This window comes from Balearica regulorum, chromosome 10, assembly GCF_011004875.1.
Source record: "Balearica regulorum gibbericeps isolate bBalReg1 chromosome 10, bBalReg1.pri, whole genome shotgun sequence".
NCBI classification, from domain to species: Eukaryota; Metazoa; Chordata; class Aves; order Gruiformes; family Gruidae; genus Balearica; species Balearica regulorum.
Window position 1 is genome coordinate 9,946,227 of NC_046193.1, and position 21,448 is coordinate 9,967,674.

At 36.2% G+C, this 21,448-nt stretch overlaps 1 protein-coding gene across 14 annotated transcripts in view; it reads right to left on the reverse strand.

Moving 5' to 3' along the window:
• The window catches only part of ERC2 (ELKS/RAB6-interacting/CAST family member 2), a 443,424-nt gene that overhangs the window by 299,734 nt on the left and 122,242 nt on the right, over nt 1-21,448 (reverse strand). For 13 of the 14 annotated variants that reach the window (XM_075762003.1, XM_075761998.1, XM_075762007.1 and 10 more), the window contains 2 exons: nt 14,719-14,874; nt 8,516-8,683 (listed from right to left, as the gene is read on the reverse strand). The exons of the other annotated variant lie outside the window; for it this stretch is intronic. In XM_075762003.1, coding sequence (XP_075618118.1) covers nt 8,516-8,683; nt 14,719-14,874 — 324 coding nt within the window. The remainder of the gene's footprint in view (nt 1-8,515; nt 8,684-14,718; nt 14,875-21,448) is intronic. 14 annotated transcript variants of the gene reach the window in all.

The following is a 21,448-nucleotide window of genomic DNA, read 5'->3' on the forward strand; positions in this document are numbered from 1 at the left end:
AGCACAATTTTTTCCTCTGCAGAGATAGCGGACAGGCTGAGAATGCATCTTTGCACCTACTGCAGGCTTGAATGTTGGGGTTAAGAGCAATTGTGAGCTAAGACCTCTGTTATCTATGCTAGGAAGAGCAGATCTCTTCACTGAACAAGGATGCTTCCAAACTGAATCACTAATTAAAAATAAGACAGTTTGCAGTGTCTGGCCTTAGTCCCAGCACAAAGGCTGAACTGTCCCACATTACATCCCTGCATTGCATTCTTAACACCCACATTAATTAAAAAAAAAAAAAAAAAAAAACAACACACAAACAAACAACCCACACACAACCCTTACATTGGTCCTATGGAAGAAGTAAAAAAGCTTGCCTTGTCCCTACCTCTGTATAGCAAACTTTTACCAAGCTGTATGTACCCTACACAAGGATCAGATTCATTGATGATTTGCTATCTTCTTTCATTTTTATCCCAAGATAGCAGACACAAAATACCAGCCACATTGCCCATTCCCTCTTTCACTTTTATAAACATGAGATCCACTTGTCTCTGGCCTTAAGGCCACTCATGGCTTATTCACCAAACCATGGCCCCCCATTTCCCTTCAGTCACCGGACTTAATTCATGTCTTCCTTTAAGTGGCTCTAGCCCTTTTTCCACAGCTCTGTCAAGCGTAAAACCCAAAAATATGCAAAATTACTTCAGTAACTTCTCCTCACACTTCATCATCGTAGCAATATGCACAAAACATCATTAACAGTTTCAGACTGGGGGGGTCATGTCTAGTAGTTATTATGCTAATTAGCACATGTACAAAATTCTTTCTGTTCCCCTTGGTTTTGCATCTACCTGGTGAAATTTCAATACTATTTTGAGGTTGGTTTTTCTTTGCATTTTTGCGTATAGTGCCAATACACTAGGATCATAACTGGACCCCTTTAGACTTAATTACAATATAAGCAATAGTTAAAGTATACATAGAATCATTTCTGAAGCAATCCTATCAAAGTTACTCTCAAAACATGTCCAGTTAGAGCAAAGGTTTTAAATCAGTAGATAACAGTACTAATATTTTTCTAATCATTTCCATCCACTAGAATCAAGCCTAAGTGAAGTAAAATTTATCATAGTAAATTTTGCTCAGTTATAAAAACCCATTAAAGCTGTCTAATTGAATATGGTTTTAAATGGCAACCAGGTAATTTTCTGTAAATCTAAGAACTGGGGGGGGGGGGGGGGAAATGACACAGGCACACCACAGTTATTTATCACTTCAATTAAATAAAATAGATGACAATGAATGAGAAGTGTTTTGACATTAAGATAAATCTAACATTTATTAAACTATTTGTCCCAAACAACTTATATAAAGTCTTTACACAGCGAGCATACAGCCTCTTTGTACATCTTTGCCATTTTCTTTTTATGTGCATTTTCCTGTCTCCAGGCACCAGTTTCTAATGGAACTCTCCACTCTTTCAGTCACCTTTCCCTCGGGCAATTTCATTTCAATTTTTTAATGAAATAAAAATAATGGTATCTCCAAAAGAAAGAACGTTGGAAGCTATTATCGAGAATGGATTCGATCTGGGGGTGGGGTGGTGTAAATAAATCAAGATTTAATCTTTCTCTAGATAAATGAATGCAAGTATATAACTCACAAAGCAGAAAATAGACATCTTTGGGACAGCATTACCTATCATGTATTTGAGAGTGCTTCATTTGTAGTACCGTAAAGTCACTGAGGTTGGAATGGGTCTCAGGACATCAACCAGTCCAACCTCCTGCTCAAAGCACAGAGAAGACTAAAATCAGACCATGCTATTTGATGTGCCTTTGAAGAGTCAAGTCTTAAAATCCTCCAACAGATAGGGAAACCTACAACCCAACAAAACCCAACTTGGCTTCACAGTTTACTTTTGTTTAAATACAGAATTTTGCTCATGTAAGTCTTCTTTCAGTTTAACTCCTTGAATTTACTGCCTTGCCACTATGCTACTCTCTCCAGTTCTAAACTGTCACAGGGGCCCTCAAAATGTGAGAGCTGTATAAAAAGTGAAATGGCTAAAAAATTCCACCTGAGATAAAGCTCAGTTTGAAATACGCAACACTGTCAAGAAAGCTGTGAACAGCTGTGGAGTAACAGAGTAAATGATACACAGGCCTCCAGAATATGGGTGATCTTTCCTTTGCATGCACAGCAGATCTACCAGAACAATACACTGGCAGTACAGCAGAGACCACACTGAAGTATCTGACCCAGCCTGATTTGAAAAAAGAAAAAAAGAGAAAAAAAAAATCACAAAACAATAGCAAAATACAATTTCAAAGTAAAGCTCTAACTTAGAAAAATAAAAATATGAGAGTGAAAGAACTGTAGCTATGCCATTATTATCATAAAATTAAAAGCAGATTTACATTTCAAGCAACATCAAATATCAACATTGTAACAGAAAGAAAAATAAAGCATTTGTATTTGTTTCAAGTATTTTGTGCTTTTTTTTCCTACTTTTATTTGCTCTTTATGCAAACTAAGAACTGCCAAGAAGTCAATCATTTCACAGCCCTTCTCTATAAACAGATCTGTTTAAAAGAAAAAACAGATTGCAATAAATACCTACTATAATCACCTTTCCTCTTCATTTTTATTGGGTTTTCTATATTTATACATATATGCTGAACACATGAGTATTCAGTTACAGTACGGACTTCACATATCTTTCTAATCCATTTTCTCCATTGACAGGGCTATGCTCACAATTTACAAAATTTCTTTGTAGACATTTACTTATTTCACAGTTGATTAACCTTCAAACAGCACACCTGCCAGTTTGTGGGTGTGTTATCTAAAGCAATGATACACTAATAAAGTGCTAAGTATGTTTGTGTCAGAATTGCTTATGAAATGAATGTTTTTCTCCACTGAGCTACCCAGCTGAAATTAATTTATTTGCATCAATTTATGTACATTTTTCCCTGATTGTAAGAGCAGTAGTTAAGTGCCAGTCATTGCAAATATACGCAAATATAGTCTCAAACTGTACTGTCTACCATTTTTTAAAGTATATAAATAGTAGTGTCTCATCTTTTTAAATCCCCAAAAAGGATCATTCATGCTGTTTAACCTCTTTCCCTCTGCAGTTACACTACAAGGCTTCATTTAAAAATTAACACCTATAGCTTTTTCACAACAGCAAGGAAAATTTCAGCAAGTCTAATATTCTTCCTTTTAACAATTCTCTATGGAGCAGAGTGACGGCAGCTGGAGTAGCCTGACCTTGGCTCATTTTTATCTGACTTCCGGGTTTTCACATCATTAATAAAGAGATAATCAAAACAAAGGCTATATACATTAGGGTAGGAAAAGTTGCATAGTTTGGCACTATTATCATATATACCCTTAAAATGGAACAAAATGCACATAGCAGAGGCAGCGAATCTTTTAAGGACTGGTTCCAAACATTTTTCCTACTGGCAATAAACCATTTTCAGACCTCCCAACTCTGGCCACCATGATATTTATTGCTTTACAGGATTATATCTTTTTGTTTCAGCTGTCAATAAAAACTTCAAATGATAGCTTTTTAAGTCAAATAAATCAGTAAAAAAACCCCAAAACACTGACATCAGTGGGACAACAGAAACTGTGCAAAAAGCACATCGTGTTTAGATCTAGACTTAACTTATTTGCTGTTGGTTTTAAATTTTCTCACATCACGTGACAAAGTGCCATTGTACCTGAAATCTGATCCAATTACCATTGTTTGAAGGAAATTAACTATACTCATAAAAAAAGTCCAGATGTCTCTTTATTTCTGATGATCTGCTATAATACATGTAAAAGTACTAACTGAATAAACAGATACACTAGTCATGCCTCTCAATATCAGTCACCATTCTGCAGAGATTAAGAATAACTCTGCTTACACTTCATTTATGACCGTTGAAACCAGCTATGTAAGAATTAGCTCAAACTTAAGTTATACTTTTAAAAGAAGTAATATTTTCTGAGCTAATTCTGTTGACATCATGAAAATTCCAGACTTGAAATGATGCAAAAAATAATGGGATGGGACTGTTTAGCCTAGAAAAGAGAAGGGGGCATTTTATCATTGTGTATAAATATCTGAAGAAAGGCTGTAAAGAAGGTGGAGCCAGGCTGTTCAGTGCTTCCCAGTGACAGGACACGAGGCAACGGGCACAAACTAAAAATGAGAAGGTTCCCTCTGAACAACAGGAAACATTACTGTGAGGGTGACCAAGCACTGGCACACATTGCCCAGAGAGGTTGTAGAGTCTCCATCCTTGGAGATATTCAAAAGTCATCTGGACATGGTCCTGGCTAATGAGCTCTAGGTGGTCCTGCTTGAGCAGGAAGGTTGGACCAGGTGATGTCCAGAGCTCCCTTCCAACCTCAACCATTATGTGATTCTATGAATTACATCCTGTTCCATCATATATAGCTGCCATCTCCAAAACCTGAAGATAACCTGCAGAATACCATTATTAAGCTAAATAATAATAAAAGGGTTGTTATGAAGTAACTGAGATCCTGTTGAGGATTTTTTTTTTAATTACAGGATTTACTATGCTGATTTAATTACAACAAGGTGATTACAAAGTAATCCTATTCAGGAAGTTGTCACTGCAACTATCAATACCTTAGCTCAGGGTTAGAACTGGCCTTTGATAGTTTCACCTCCAGAAAGAAGCCCTTCAAGGCAGGTTATAAGCATGTTTTAGGACAGCATAAAATTCTACAGTGATAATTAACAAAAACTATCTATTCTACAAATAGACAATATGGACATGCAGGAAGAAAGGAGCATGGCTTAGTGCAGGCCAAAACATTATTAACTTTACTCATCTGGGAATGACCAACAATAGCTTGTCCAGTATAAAATTCCTTCCATAATGATTTCCACCTGCTGGAGCACTCCCATTCACCCTGCATCTGCCTGCAGCTGCTTTCCCATCTGCTGCTGGAAGCTCATTGCCCTCCCATTAGATAAGACCTGAGGCCTGGAGACAGAAGATTCAGTTGCTCTAAGCAAACAAAATCTTTTCCCAATTCCCAGTTGCAGAGAACAAAACCTGCAATGTCTAGAATCGTTGCTGGATTGCTCCACAGCACAGTCTAAGCCTTAGTTTTGTCAGCTTAAAACCCAGGTCTGAGAGAGAGCCAGCTGGCAAAGCAGTATTTTTATTCGTCACCTATCTACACCGGCAAGCCACGTGTTTGATCACCACATAAATGACCCTTGCTCATTTTCAGGTCTTTGGTAAGAGGGATCCTGGTTTTAGAGCATAGAAAGCCCCTCTATCCTGTCATGGCTCTCTTGTTGCAGGGATTGGATTTTCTGCAGGAAACGTGAGCATCATTAGAGGAGCTTTTGATTTGTTGCTATTTTGTAATTTAATTTAACACAGCTTAATACATACACCAGAAACAAAACATCGATGGCCTCTGCTGATACTTGGAATTAGCCCACATTTAGCCTCTCACATGTAACATTTTCAGTAAAGATTCATATGAGATAAACATTCCTTCTACTCCCCCAGAGTTCTCCAAACTAAAGATTAAAGGGAAATGTAAAAGGTGCTTTTGAAATACAGGATATTCCTGAGTACTGAAGACAGACATCGTTGAGTTATATGGAGTTGATATTTGCAAAGTGATTACCACCAAGGCTCCCCATAAAACTAAGAGTAGGTATGAAGGGAGTTCATGAAAATTTAACTCTAAGATATCATTTTTAATTTTCCTTTCTTGCTGTATCGCATTTAGTTTTTGCAGGATGTAACAGGAGAATGTAGCCTGAAGGTATGAATTTGTTAATCGAAACGTACAACAAAGCATACAATGAAACAAAAAAAATACTTAATTCTTATTGCCACATATTGGCCCACTAGTCAGTCAAAATATAAGAAGGACAAATAAACAGGCAAAAGAAATAAGAGAAAAAAGGAGGCATTTCCATCCAGCATAAGAAAAAAATGCAAGTAGCAAAACCAGTCTGTTTTTAACCATCTCATAACTGACTAACACTAGGAACAAGATCAGCTCTCAAACTTATGGCATCCAATGTAATTAATTTTTACTGAGATGTCTTCTTGTTACTTATGTTAATGATGTATTCTTTCTGGTTTGTTTAAATATTGATAAGAAAAACGAACTTTGGCCTACAGGAATAGACGTAGAAATCTACAAATTCAGCTGCTGTCCAGCTTTTGTGCTGCTCAGAGCTCCAGCACATTTCTCCTGAATGCTCACAGTTTAACAGACTCTCCAATAAACTGCACACCCAGTCTGGAAGTTATAACACAACTTGTAGAGAAGAGATCCTGGCAATCATTTTTAATCAGAAAAACTCCCTAGTGTACAGCAGGGTGATAAGGAATGTGTCGAAATCCTGAGGGTCTTAAAAATATGTAACAATAGAACATCATTAGAACACACACATCAGCCTTGAAAAATCTTATTTTCTAATCTGTGAAATTGTTTGGACACAGAGATCTGTCACTTGTTTTCGTGATCATTAGAGAAAGCAAGTAGCATTCTCATACAGTTACACAGCAATTTATGACAAATCCTGTGTTTGGTTACATGAGTGCATTTCTTATGAGCTGAAAGCTGCTATAAGATTCTATTCCAGGAAAGAAGACTGGATAGCTCAGTAGTTTTAAGGAGCTCTTGATTCAAAGTCTGTTCAAAAGAGGTGAAAAGTATGTCCAGACTAGCCATATATTTTTGCGACCTTCTATATTATTTAACTCCAGAAACCCTAAATATCTAATATCTAACCCTGAATATCTAATCTTCTAGATGGAAAGCTGTACAGCCTGCGACCCTGATGCTTTAAAATAACAGACAAAAGTACTGTTCTTTCCTGATAAGTCCTGGTTTGAGAAGCTAATGGGTACACAGTGTGCTTTATTTCTAGCTGTAACATAAAAGTAAAGATCTTTTTCAGCAGATTTGAGATGCACATCTCCACCATACATCTCACCTGCACATGAACAGGCAGTTACAGCTAATTTTAACTTAAATTGCTTCATGTAAAAGGTTCGAGCTCAACTGCCTTATGTAGAAACTGGGAAGAAGAGGAATTGAATACTCGTCAGAAACCAACTGGTTCTCCACTAGGACTGCACAATCCCAGCAGCCCTTCATCAAGAGAACTGGAGATTCAGTTCTTTTTACCACTGCCCATCTGCCAGCCATAAGACTGTAATGCCTTGAATACACATCGATCTGATAAAGAATTAGGAAATCAAATTAGTGGAGAGCCAATGGAATTCATCACCAGCCTCAGCAACATGACAGGTAATACAAACCTTGCAAAACAGCTTTGCACAGACAAAAATTTAAAATATATAATATTTACTACTCAAAAGCTAGATTGAGATCTCAAAATTGCTGGAGCTTTTACTCTTGCTCTATTATGATTATTTTGTATTATACACACATGCTGGCTGGCCCATTAAACACAAGCTGGAAATTCCAAGATTTCATCTGTATCTTCTTAATGTATGGAGGATAAGACCTACAGCACAGAGGGATAATCAGAATCTTAGAGATATTTATTTCCTGCTTCCATGAGAATGAAGCATTTAGGCTGTTTTTTCTCCTAGAGCTTTGTAAGCCAGAAATTTGAAACATTCTGTAAGATTCCTGTATACCTTAAATAATATACTTCTCTGAATAGAAACTATTTGTACCGTATGACTGAATTTCACAGTTCTGTTTCTTGAAAGGGGTACACACATTAAAAATAAAATGAAACAGTTATAATAGGAACCAATCTAATCAGTATTGTGTGCTCCAAGTCTATGAAGTTTTTTTAAAACCCCAGGAAATGAACTAATGGATGAGATTTTTAACACTGGACTTACACGTTGCATCAAATGTGACAACCATCTCAACCATGCATCCATTACCCATATTTTTATGATCTGACTTTGTAGATACATGCATAACTAATGCACTGGTCTGTTTTGAAGATTGAAAATATTCCTATTTTTAAAAAATGTTGATTGCACTCAAAACAATAACCACAGATTAATATCATGCACTCTTCAACAGATCCCTTCAAAATACAGCAGTAGCTTCACTCCTCAGAATAGAAATACACAGTAGAAAAGCAGCATCAAGCCAGAGCAACCAAAAGGAAAACTCAGTCAACTAATAGATGAAGAAGCAAGGAATGAAATCACAACAATCAAGTCATTAAGGCCCAGCTCCCCCCATTGAAGCCAATGAGAATTAGGCACAAGCATTTTCTTAAAATTGTGATTATGATTCTTATGATTATAAGTGCTTCTAAAAAAATTCTAGAATAAGAACTGGTGTGCTACCAAAAATATATACCAAATATATTGGCATTTAAAGGTGTTTAAATTATTTCACTATTCTTTAACAAACTGCCTTCTACACAGACTTGCAACAAACACATCATCACCTTGACACATGCTATTAACTAACTATTTCTATTGCATTTTATGATTAGAAGATACAATACCTCTGTCTGAAGTATGGCAGCTCTCTGTTCTTTGGCAGTAAGTGACTCTTTAAGCACTTCAATGTGTTGCTTGCAATCTGAATTCTGATTGCTAAGGGTTTCAAGCTTAGTTTGTAAGGCAAGAAGTTCTGATTCTTTCTTTGAGAGTTCTTGTTTCAGTTGGTCAATCTGTAAAGGGGGGGAAAAGTTTAGATCATTAATTTTATTTCTAATTCATAGTTGCACTCAAAATCTGAGAGGTGTGAACAACCATGATATGACAATTCAGACACCTGTAAATTCTGGAAGAGAATTAAGATTCAGACTTTTGACATTCATAACTTCAGTTTCTTGTAATTTAACATACTCTGTCTTAAGAATGATTGCCCTGCTGTTGCAGAAGTTAAAAGGAAACTCTTAAAGATTATACATGATGATTTGGCCTATAAATTCACCATGAACCTCACTTAAGTTCAAAGGAGTTTATTCTGTGTGAGGCAAGTCTGGCAGGACAGCAAAAAATGCATAGGAAAAAAGTTTTCATCAAAGTATAAAATTCAATAACCTATTCCTTCAAACAGTATGGTTCTTGTGAATTATCACTGGCCAGATTAAATCAAGGTTTTTTAGGAGTCTTATAAGAAAAGCAGGCATCTTAGGAAAGTGGAATTTTAACGTTGCTCTTCTTGCAAATGTGTTGCTGCCCACCATTCCCACCTCCTTTTTTCCTCCCTGGCAGTTCATGTGGAATTCTCCGGTACTAGCAAAGTCAAGCCAAAGAGATTAACTTAAGAGAAGTCTGGGGAAAACGTTATAAAAAATTCCACAGAGTGAAAGGTCTGTGAGATTTTAAAAGCATATCCTATGAAAAACAGCAGAAACCCAGTCACTAAGAAGGAGCTTCTGAATTTAAGCATATTTAAGTTTCATCAGTAAACGTCATGGAATTCTGATTATTCTTCCCTTTCCCCAATGATAAATGGGAAGGGTAGCCACAGAATGTGGAAGCGTGATGGATTTAGAATAAACGAATCTGAACAAAGCACTGAACAATACACTGAATGATGCTAAATGATGGTGGATTTGGTGGATTAGGTGACATGTAGCTATTCCTCTTAAAGTCCTGTGAAGTAACACTGGTCATAAGATGAGTTCAGATACATCATCTCATGAGGACTGTTTAAAATAAAATGCCTCAGTGAATCTGCATAACTCAGAGAAGCCACACTTCCTTTGTATTTGGGAAGTTTTCTTGATGACTGTAAGGCCTAGATATTTTTATTTAAAATTCAAGTTTCAATTCTGCAACAACCAGAGAAGTGCTAGAAGAGCTCTTGCCATTCTCTCCCAGTAGTTGCGTCCTAACAGACATTTGGGATGCAAGAAATCTAGAAGGGCTACATGGAAGGTGACTCAAAAATCCCCAGGAAAAAAAAATATGTATTCACAGGCTGATCCTACTCAACTACATCCTAAAGATCCACATACTAAAATATTTCACAGATTCAATATTGTATGGCACAGTCACTGGAAACATTTTCTGCTGATCAAAATATTTCTGTTTTGTTTTGCATTCCAGGTGTATCCTTACTATAGTCCATATGCATGTCCTAATATATTTATTCCTTATTTCTCTTCATAAATACTGTATGTTTGTCTAGCTGGTTAAGGTACTTGGCTAGCCACCTCTGAGCTACTGTATAAAATCAAGAATCTATACTGGCACTAAAAGCAATCACCTTCACATTCTGAGAATATCAAAATAAGAAAAGGAGCGTACAAAAAACAGATGTCAAGAAAATGTAAAGAGCGCAGTTAAGAAACTGCTAGAGAAAACTTTCTCTTGAGAGCAAACCACCTTCCTCCATCCCTTGCCAGAGCATGTAAGCAAGTATGGCAACTGAGACAAAAATGTATACAAAATCAACAATGGGAAAATCTGTCTACAAGATATAAAGACAAAACGTAGATCTGCAGCCAATCTGAATTACATCACATGCTTTACATGAGACCCATGTGAACATCACAGACACTTAACCTCTCCTAGAAACTCGCTGCTTTTTTCCATGACACAACCCACACCCTGAAAAATAATCAACAACAACAAAAAAAACCCCTACAAAAAACCACCACTTCATTCTCATTGCAGGTATGTTCTTTGTGGTTTAGAAACAGAATCTGTTTAGTATAAAGTTCTGGCTACAAGACCTACAAATTGCCAGGAGTTTAAAAATGTGTTAAAGCTTGCAAATAAAAAAAAAAAAAATACAAAAAGAAGCCACACAAAAATGTATTGAATAATTATGCTTTTTGGTTGTGTTTTATTAAAATTTAATGCTGAAAATGTACTAAAACTTCAATTTAAAAAAATTAAGTATTGAAAATACCAAAGTCATAACAAGAAACCACATAACTTTTTAAAAGACATTTTTAGACCTGGATATATTTGATTTTTTAAAGATCTGCATTATCTAGTTGTGTGTAAAAAAATTAAAACAGGGCATGAAATAAATTTGTCTCCACCAGATGTGCAAACATTTCCACTTTGCTATATCTTAAGTGCTGTGGAAGACCAACAGTCACAATTTAATGGGATCTCCTAAACTCAATACAAAAAAAGACAAAGGCAAAAATCTTTTTGTACTTTATAAAGACTACAGCAAAGATAACCTACGAGTCTGGGTATAAGTGCTGTAGCATCTAAAGAACTCCAAGTTTGTCCTCTGATCCTGACCTTCCCACTACCTCACATATGTCATATGTGCAATTTGCCTGTCACCACTTTTTCAACATTGCCCAATATGATCTTGCTTTCCCTCCTTTCCTGAAACCCTAGTTCCTTTGTCTCCCTTCTCAATCTATGATGCTCTGTCACCTCCCATAATTTCAGTTCCTTAGATAATAGCACTACCAGAAAACCATTATCCTTTTTCTTACATTATTATTTTTCCACCCCAAAATCTTACATGACATTACATAGAGTAACTGGGAAACAAAGAAAAACAAACAAACAGCTCTTCCGCTGAATATTGTGTATTGAAATTAATGGGCTAAATTCCATTAAACTATGCTGATTTACGCATCATAAGGATCTGGTCTTATGTGACAAATGACAACTGCTTTTTAAAGTGAAGGCTTTAAATAAAGAAAAAACAGTAGCAATGCAAATGAAGTGGCTGCATACAGTAGAGTCTACAAGTCTATCTGTAGATTCTACAGGTTATACTGGTCAAAGCCTATTTTTAAAGTGTTTATCACATTTCCGGGCTTATCCACAAAAAAAATGCTGTGCTGCTTTTCCTGTATATTTATTCTACAGGATCACCTAGAACTTGCATGCTTCCTTTCTACAGTGTGAACAGTTCTTATACACAATGTTAATGACGTTAATGACAGAGTGCCTGGTTACACCCTAATCAGTTCTTAAAACTCATCATAATGGTAATTTGCTGAAGTTGTACTGAACTACCACTAGATTTTCATACTCATTCCTGTAAATAGCATATGAGTTCTAATACTCAAAAAATTACTTCAATTCCAGAGTGCAAACTGACATCTGAAAAAATTCAGTGTTCCTTTAAATATCTGGTTGCTAGTCAAAGGACGAACTCTTGTAATAGAAGGAAGTCTTGCAAAGCAGAAATTATTTTTTTTAATGCATACCATCCTATATGTTTTCTTCATAAGCTGAATGAAGATATTTCAAGCTTCATATCCCTTAGTCATGAAAATTTTAAGACTTGTTTTGACAATTTCTATATTGTGTGAGTGATGCCAATTTTTATCCCTTCAAAAACAGAGCAGGGAGATACCTCATCAAGTGGGCAAGGGAAAAAAACCCTAAGCAAGTTTTCTTTCTCATTTCTACAACTTGTATGTAACTGCAAGTCAAAATGAAAGCCTATATATTTGGAAAAAGTGAATATTACTAAGAATTAGTTAAGAAAAGGAACACTTCTTAACATTCTCTGCTACTCACAATAAATAATATTCAGTATTGGCCTCCATTTAACACCTTCCCATTTATTTAAATCAAGAAGAGATTTAAAACAAGTTATACTTCAAGAATAAATGTGAAGCATTAAGAGCTTTATAGCACCTAAGATTGTTAGCTGTGAGAAGAGTTTTGTTCTGCTCTTTGCCATCAATCAAGACTTCTGTTTATCAGAATTTATCAATAATCTAAAGTTCAACAGATCAGGTATAATAAGATCTTTTTGCTGACAGCTACATAAATACTTTCCCACCTTGAAAGGTTCTCAGATGAATGATAAAAATAATATCTTAGGCTGCAAATCTCAATTTTAAGTGGAAGAAAAGGACTGGTGAAAGAAAACAGACAAAGTTTTGTCAGAATGTGGCATTTGTCAAAGATCAGAAGACTGTGACAAAACAAGGCATGTTTAATCATCTTCTCATTCGTTTGCTTTCTGTGCCACAGAAATATGCTGAAGCTTTTCCTCTCAAAAACATTAGAAGATTGTTAACAAAATACTAGGCTTTGTACATTATTTTTATATCAACAGATTTGCCAAGATGCATTAGGAATTTGCTGTAAATTACTGTCATGTTTTAATCTGGCAGGCAGCTAAAACAACCACACAGCTGTTCAATCACTCCCCCCCTCAGTGGGATGGGGGAGAGAATAAAAGAAAAAAACCTCATGGATTGACATAAAGACAGTTTAATAGGACAGAAAAGGATAATAATAATAATAATAATAATAATAATAAAAGAAGAAGAGGAAGAAGAAGAAGAAGAAGAAGAGGAGGAAGAAGAAGAAGAAGAAGAAGAGGAGGAAGAAGAATAATAATAAGAAGAATATACAAATGATGCACAGTGCAATTGCTCACCACCTGGCACCAATGCTCAGCTAGTTCTCAAGCAGAACCACGTCCCAGCCCAGCGCCCAGTTGTATACTGAGCATGGCATCATATGGTATGGAATATCTCTATGGCCAGGTTGGGTCAGCTGTCCTGGCTGTGCCCCCTCACAGCTTCTTGGGTGTCCCCCTGCCTTCTTGTTTGCAGGGCAGTATGAGAAGCTGAAAAGTATTGGTGGTGTTCAGCCTGGAGAAGAGAAGGCTCTGGGGAGATCTTATAGCAGCCCTCTAGTACCTAAAGGACCCTACAGGAAAGCTGGAGAGGGATTGTTTACAAGGGCATGGAGTGATAGGACAAGGGGGAATGGTTTTAAACTGAAAGAGGGTAGATTTAGATTAGATATTAGGAAGAAATTCTTCACTATGAGGGTGGTGAGGCACTAGTGGTAGACTCTGGTTGCCCAGAGAAGTTGTAGATGCCCCCTCCCTGGAAGTGTTCAAGGCCAGGTTGGATGGGGCTTTGGGCAACTTGGTCTAGTGGAGGGTGTCCCTGCCCACGGCAGAGGCTTGGAACTAGATGATCTCTAGGTCCCTTCCAACCCAAACCATTCTATGATTCTATACATTTATTAACAATTTTTAAAGCAATTATTAAAATATCAGAAAATAAATATTAGAACTCACAAGAAAAACCTATTAGGAGCGCTCATCTTTACCTAGATAGCAGCTGAGCACATCAAAATGAAAGGAGGTAAAAAGACCAGCTGGATCAACAATTTAGACATCAAGCTTTACTTCCAATATATTTTAAAATAATGAACAAGTAATAGCGTTTTGTGAGCTTGATACCAGAAAATATGTTACATCGCTACACATTTACTATCTATTTGTGGTCCACTCATAATTATCTATGTACAATAATTTGAAATGAGAGGTATTTTCTAGAAACAAAGTCATCAAATTGCAAGCTGTTAAATTTCTAGAAGATTACAATTAGGCATCATCTATAGAACAGCAGTCCCTACTGCAAAACTACAGTTAAAAATCAAAAAAATGCACAATTAAATTTGTGCCAAAATGGTGCAAGTCAAAATTATTAACTAATTAAAAAAAACCAACATTAAAGCACCATATACAAGAAAGTGAAAAGGGAACACAGTATAGACTCAGGATTATGGTAGGCTCTACAGAAGTGGAAAAATAGCCTGCTCTGTAAGTCAAAACATAAACACATTTGTATTTATCCAAAATGCTTCACTCATCCATAGCTACCGAGTATTGCATAGTAGAGATTTCCCAAAAGAAGACATGCTGAGAGCTGCTTGTGTTGAAAAGAGTCAAGTTAAAACTTTTGTTTCCATTATTTAAACAGCATTAAGCTATTTTGGTAAGAGATCTTACCTTATTTTTCATGAACTTTGAGTGACTCTTGTAAACTTCTATTTGTTTGATTTCTTCTTCTCGGTCCTCTGTATTCAGAACTCCATTTGTCTTTAACATCTGTATTTCATCTTCAAGATCTCTTATATTGCGCTCCAGTGAAGCTATTTTCGTATCCTAAGTTACAAAAAAAAGAGAGTATTGAAAATTATACAAAATGTATATTAAAGTGTAACAGAAGTATATCTGTACCTGCATGAACATCAAGTAATAAGACAGCAAAAATAGATGGTACAAATACAGATTGCACATACTGCTATAAACCAAGAGTAATTCTATTGATTTTGACTTAAAGAGATGTAGAATTTAGACCTCTTTCACCACCAGAAAGAAACGTGCAATGCTATGGTCTGTTGCATAGTCTGTAGAGAATACATTCTGGTCAAAATCCTGGCTTCATTCCTACACAGTTAGGGATGAAGAGAGAATGGAAGATGCCCTATTTCACACGTGTACATGGTAACATACCTTGTTTACTTTGCCTGACTATTCTTCCAAGCTCTTAAACACAAAGTTTAGCCTAGGGAGGCCAGTCTGACATCACTGCAGGACGACAGGCCACTTCATTATGTGACTCAGCCTGAGCTTCCCTATTTCCATAGAGTTCTGCCTGCTGTCAAGAGGAAGAAAGATTATCTCCTCATATACTTTTCTTCCACTAATTCAGCCACATCAGTAGGAGAGGATTTAGCACTTTTTGTTATGAACCCCAAAATAAACAAAACCACAACCACTAAAAATTTTCTACATTATGGCCAATGGCTGCCATGTGTGCCAGCACAGCACTGAAAACATGCAGTGATTTTTTTGTTGTTGCCAGTCATTTGGCAATTGGCTGTATCTCTTCAGTGAGAGTCAGAAAGATTAAAAAAGTGATTACACAAACTTCTTACAGTTTTCTGTGTAAAAGAGCATTGCAAAATGACTCATTATGAAATCTGCTTTAGGCCCTGTTTGCAGACATTTATTAAGAAATTGCAAACACTGTGATTCAGATGGTCAGGCAATCAGTTCAAGAACGTGAAGGAGCAACCACCCAGCAAAAGTCAGAGATCGGAGTGAAGTACTTGTTCCACTGAGGTCAATGAAAAAAAAAAAACCAACCAAAAAAACCCACAACCAAACCACAAAATCTGATTCAGTAAGATTAGTATATTAATCTAGAAGGTTAATTTTTGGGAAAAATTACAAATTTAATTCATCCTTTAAGCAAGACAAGCTAAGCTTGAATCGCTCTGCTTAACTACAAGTTTGTTTCTGTTTCTTTTTTCAAAATTACTTTTATTTTCCTGAGTTCTAAAAGTACACCAGTGCTTTCTCTAGGCTGCCTAAAAGCAAGCAAAACCAGAACTCCTGTAATACCTTTTTTCATAATACAGCTAGGCAAATTTAGCCATTTAAAACACAGAATAATTTGGACAAAGTTCCAAAAAAGCATTTGAACTTTTGGTACTAAAGCAAAAATGAAACTCAGATTCTTTTTGAGATTTGGCAACCGCTGTTACAAATCCATTTGGAATCAAAACTATGTAAGGACTAAATGTCATTTAGATGGCACACTATCATTCCTCTAATACTTCAGCTTTTATCTTTGTAATCAATAATAAGTCTCAGACTGAGAGAATTTTTCTTTTATTATTTTCTGATTTCTTATATTAGTTAAATTAATAGAAATTTTTGAATAGGAAAGATTGTAACTATTTAGTTTGCAGTACAAAAAGCTGCTCATAAACAAGTAAAAATATTCATACTCTGAAATCCTGGAGGTTTTCCAAGATCTGACAGGAGAAGTATTCATAACATGAAATTAAAGTTTGCATTTTCCTTGCAATTTTCACTCCCAGAGAAATTCCCTTTAAAAGTAAAATACCATGATTTAATGTACAGCAATTGTAGTCCTTCAAGATTTTTCTCTCAGAAGGTGATGCTCTTTCACCAAACACTCTGGAGTGCACACAGATACTTTTGACTAGAGTACCTGAGCAGAATATCCTTAATATCCTTTATCTCTTCAACTAAGGAAATAAAGGACACATTCTCAGCCAATCCTACTCCTGTATGGGACAACACATCTCAAAGAATGGTATTTGCTGTAGTTAATACTACTATTCTTTTATAAGGTAAATAAAAACTTATTTGCCCACGTCTTTTCTGTTATTAGTGAGTCAAAAACAATAATTCATGCTATAGGAGCCATGTGAGAGGATTCTACATGTGCAGTGTCAAACAGTCCCATCAAATTTCACATTAGAACTTCACAGCTTCTCTGCAAAATAATGTCACATGAACACACTCAATGAACCACAAAGAGCTTTCCTATATATCTCAATGAACCACAAAGAACTTTCCCATATAATTCCCTTAATGAAAGTATTTAGGATACAGAGACAGTATGCCTAGAAAAGTAAGCTGTCACATAATTGTTTGATAAATCACAACACAGATTGACCCAATTAGAAGGTCTACATAGAATTAATCTATCCACGCTGTCTTCATAAAATCACAGCAACTGAGTTTAAATTAATCTAAACTATGTAGGAAACAAGTATTTGCCTTAGTCTTCAATGACAAGGTCTCTCAGGCCTCTGTGCTTAATGACAGGGTTCAAGCTAGAGGGCTATCAACAGTGATGACTCAGTCACGGCTTACTTGTGAGAGCTCAACCCATACAAATCCATGGGTCAATACAGGCTGCATCCTGAGGAGCAACTCTGCTGAAAAAGACCTGAGGATCTCGGTGGACAGCAACCTCAACAGGAGCCAGCACTGTGACCTGGCAGCAAAGGAAGGAAACAGCATCCTGGGCTGTATTAACAGGAACATAAGCAGTAAGCAGATCAAGGGAGGAGATTATCACCTTCTACTTAGCATTCATTATACTTCATGTAGAATACTGCACCCAGTTTTAAGCCCCGTAGTGCAAGACAGACTTGATGAAACTGAAGTTCAGCAGGGGGGCACCAAAAGGGCTGGGAGGCTGGAGTACTTGCCCTCTAAGAAGAGTCAGAGGAAAGTGGGCTTGTTCAGCCTAGAGAAGAGAAGGCTTCAAGGGGGACCTAAAAGTAGCGCCTTGCAGTACCTACAAGTGTTATATTTTGAGTAGAAGCACTGGAAATGGTTGCCCAGGGAGGTGGTGTCATCTATCTCTAGAGGTTTTTCAAGATCTGACAGGATAAAGCCCTGATCTTATCTCTTCTTTTCAGCTTTGCAATCATGACACACAATATACTGCAGGTAAATACTTATGAATTCCAATGGGATAGAAAGAATATTCTTTCTCTGTCATTACTCCCACAGTAATTGTAGTACAGCCTGAATATCTGATGCCACTGGAATGTGTTCAGCGTTTCACTAGCATACTGTATTAAGATTTTTAGCACCCTTAATAATTAATGCCTTAATAATTAATCACAAATTGTTTTACAATATAATTAATTGTAGAAGCAGATGGATGTGTTTCCCTAAAGTAGGGCAGACTTCAGTGCTTCTTTCTTGGCTTTTCTCTTCTGTAAAGAACCAGCTGCATTGTTCATAACAAAAGTAATGTGAAAAATTAAATTTACATGTCTTTAAGATCCAATTCCTATTATTCATGTGTAAACACATTTTCAGTCAAACCCCGTTCCACTGAAAACATCAGAAAAATCACAATTCTATGACTGTAGCAAGCAGTAGAACACAGAAATAATCTCATTCAAAACAGTTAGTTGAAAATTAGCATCAGAGTAAAAGCACAATTCTTCTGTGAAAGACCATGCCCTCATTAAACAGTTTTCTTCAATCACACAATCAAAACTACAGTAAATTAATAACAACACTATACTGATATAGGTATGTATATACCAGTTCAACCATACACAGAGAATGGCTTTAAAATGAACAGCGGGATAAGCACTTACTTACAGTCATACAAAATGACCAGGAAATTTTTGTGTGAATCAGAACCCTGATAAATGCACAGTCAGCTCCCTTCCAGATACTTAAAAAGTCCAGAAAACAAATTCTCACTTAAATAAAAGTCATAAGATGTTAAGGGGAAAAAAAAGATTTGTCAAATTTTGCCTACTGCTAACATTGTGAAAGTGGGAAAAATACAGGTAGCCTGCTGCTCAGTGCAGATTCATTCACCTGCATCATACTGTGACATACCAGTTTTCACTGGCAGATATATTTCTGGGTTGTACAACTATGCAAATAGTTCCTGTCTGAAGAGTTTTTCAATGTGTTTTAATCCAGACAAGAGCTCAGAGACATAAGAGGATCCAAAAGTTCTCAAAAAATCTCAAGACAAAGGAATTTAAAATAGACATTGAGGAGACCTATCTTCCATGACAGCAAACATACTTTCATGCCATATAGGCAAAGCAAAGCACTTTGAAGGGGAATACCAAACAAACACTTTCATGCATCTGACAAGTTTCCAAATTAACTGCATCCCATTTCAGAAAAGGAGCTTCAGCCAAAAGAGAAAGAAGTGCCTGAATGCAAAGGAAATAATAAAAAAAAAATCTTGGAATGTAAAACTTGCTTTTTCTTATCTTTTACCTCACTACCTGCTTCTTTTCTGGAAAATATCCAATACTGAAAATGCTGATTATAATCTTAATCAGCAGTACATATTTTTCCTTTCTTGAAGGGTATGTTCAAAGAAAGAACATATAAGAGTATACCACCAAAAATCAATTAAAAAAACCACACAGGACCTGTCTCGGGATGCAACTTTAAAAACAAACAACCCACCACAGAAAACCCACCACACACATATACCACCACTCCCTTCCATCTGGAAGATTTCCAACCATCTTTTAGTTTATATGCCTATATCTAATATAATTATGGAGTTGGATATTTTTTAATAACAACTTTGCAAGGTTTTGCAGGTAAAATGCAACTTAAATTACTTAGTATGTTAGTCTAACATTATTAACGTGACAGATTTCCAATAGTAGAATCCTAAAAATTTTATTAATATTTGTCCATGGAATCAGCATTACTTGTATCATAGAGCAAAGGTTGTATGACTGATCATAAAAACCAAGTAATCTTTCTATTAAAAGAGCAGCCCTTCACATGACAGAAAATAAACTTTTTTAAGATTGACTGATCTGTTCACAAAACACTTTTCCATAAACTTTTTTTTTTAAAGAAGAAAGTAAAATAAAAGGTTGAGATGGAATGAAAAAAAGAAAGGGGAAGAGTTTTCATTAAATCTTATCATCTGGAGAAATTGCACAAAAAGATAAATACTGAAAGAAAAGAGAAAAAAATTTTAAAAGCTATCAAGGCTTATGCACAACAAAAAATTATTGGAGCTCTCACTGATACTACAATCAAATCACACTCCATCAGACTTGATTTTAGAAGTTTTCTACTCCTATTGAAGATAAACGCAAAACCTAAGTTTCACTGCACTTTAGAATGATTTTACACTGAAATATATTAATATTGCCAGGACCTGTTAATGACATGTCATCCAGGAATAATCCTCAGCAAATCTGTCCAGCTAAGTGATTCAGAGTCCAGCTTTTTGTACAGCATTTGTATTTACATATTTGTAAATATAACATGTCAGAAATTATTTATAGCACAGCCTGCTATGCTCTTTAGAAGGCTTATACATCACAGATTAACATTTAAGCTTTAGGAGAAATATCTAACATGACTTTTGGAAGCATTTTCTGTACTTCTACTTTACCACAAGTTTGAACTCTCCAAGGAAAAGTTTATTTTTAATCAATCTCTACATGCTGTGTAAAATCTAGTTTTCCTATCTCTAGAAAAGTTGTCACTATCAGTTTTGTATGAACTTTTTATTGGAACAGAAGGCAGAAATTTCACAAATTTTGAAGACTGAAATCTGCTTCAGAGTAATTTATCAAAACATCAGTGATGACAAGACAGAAGAGAAGCCAGACATCACCTCTGTTCACAGACCGTTCAAGGAGTCAAAGGTACTGGTCCCTTATGTATGAACACATGGCAATTCTGCAAATACACCAGACAGGCTGCTGGCTTGCCCAGGAAACCTGAGTTTTCGTGTCTGGACAACAGCTAGAAAGTGAGGAACCTCGTTGGTCAAAGACAATACAGACAGCCTGGAGCTCCCCATGGGTACTAAAACAAGGGAGCTGGGCTGACTTACAGGATGGACAGGAAGTTAGATAGCTTTGCTTTCACTAAGTTTTGAGTGAAAAACAAAGTTATGTAACATAAAATCTTCTGACTCGGCTGAATCAGCATTTTCCCACAGAAAACTTCAATTGGAAAACTCAACCAGCTCATATTGTGGCACGGGGTCTGGCAATCGTTCAGAAACTGAAATTGGAACAGATGCAGTATTTCCTTCAAACCTCTAAGACTTATCCACATTAGCAGCATTCTAAAAAACTATGTGGGTCTGTGTTGAATCACAAAGATTCCTTTGCAGTAATATTAAGGAAGCAGCTTAGTATTAACTGGTACTAATAAACATCATCTGAGTTCTACAGCAATGCAACAATTGTGCAGATTTTTCCAGTCAGGCCATCTAAGTCTGTTAAAAGACACAAGATTCTATAGCAGGATTTGTGATATAGATCAGGGTACTGTCCCTAATCTATCCCCTCCTTCCAGCAGTAACCAATGCTTCTTCCTCATCTCCTTTATTAGAATAGTGTTGCAGATATTGAGAGAGAGAGGTTAAGGCTAGTTC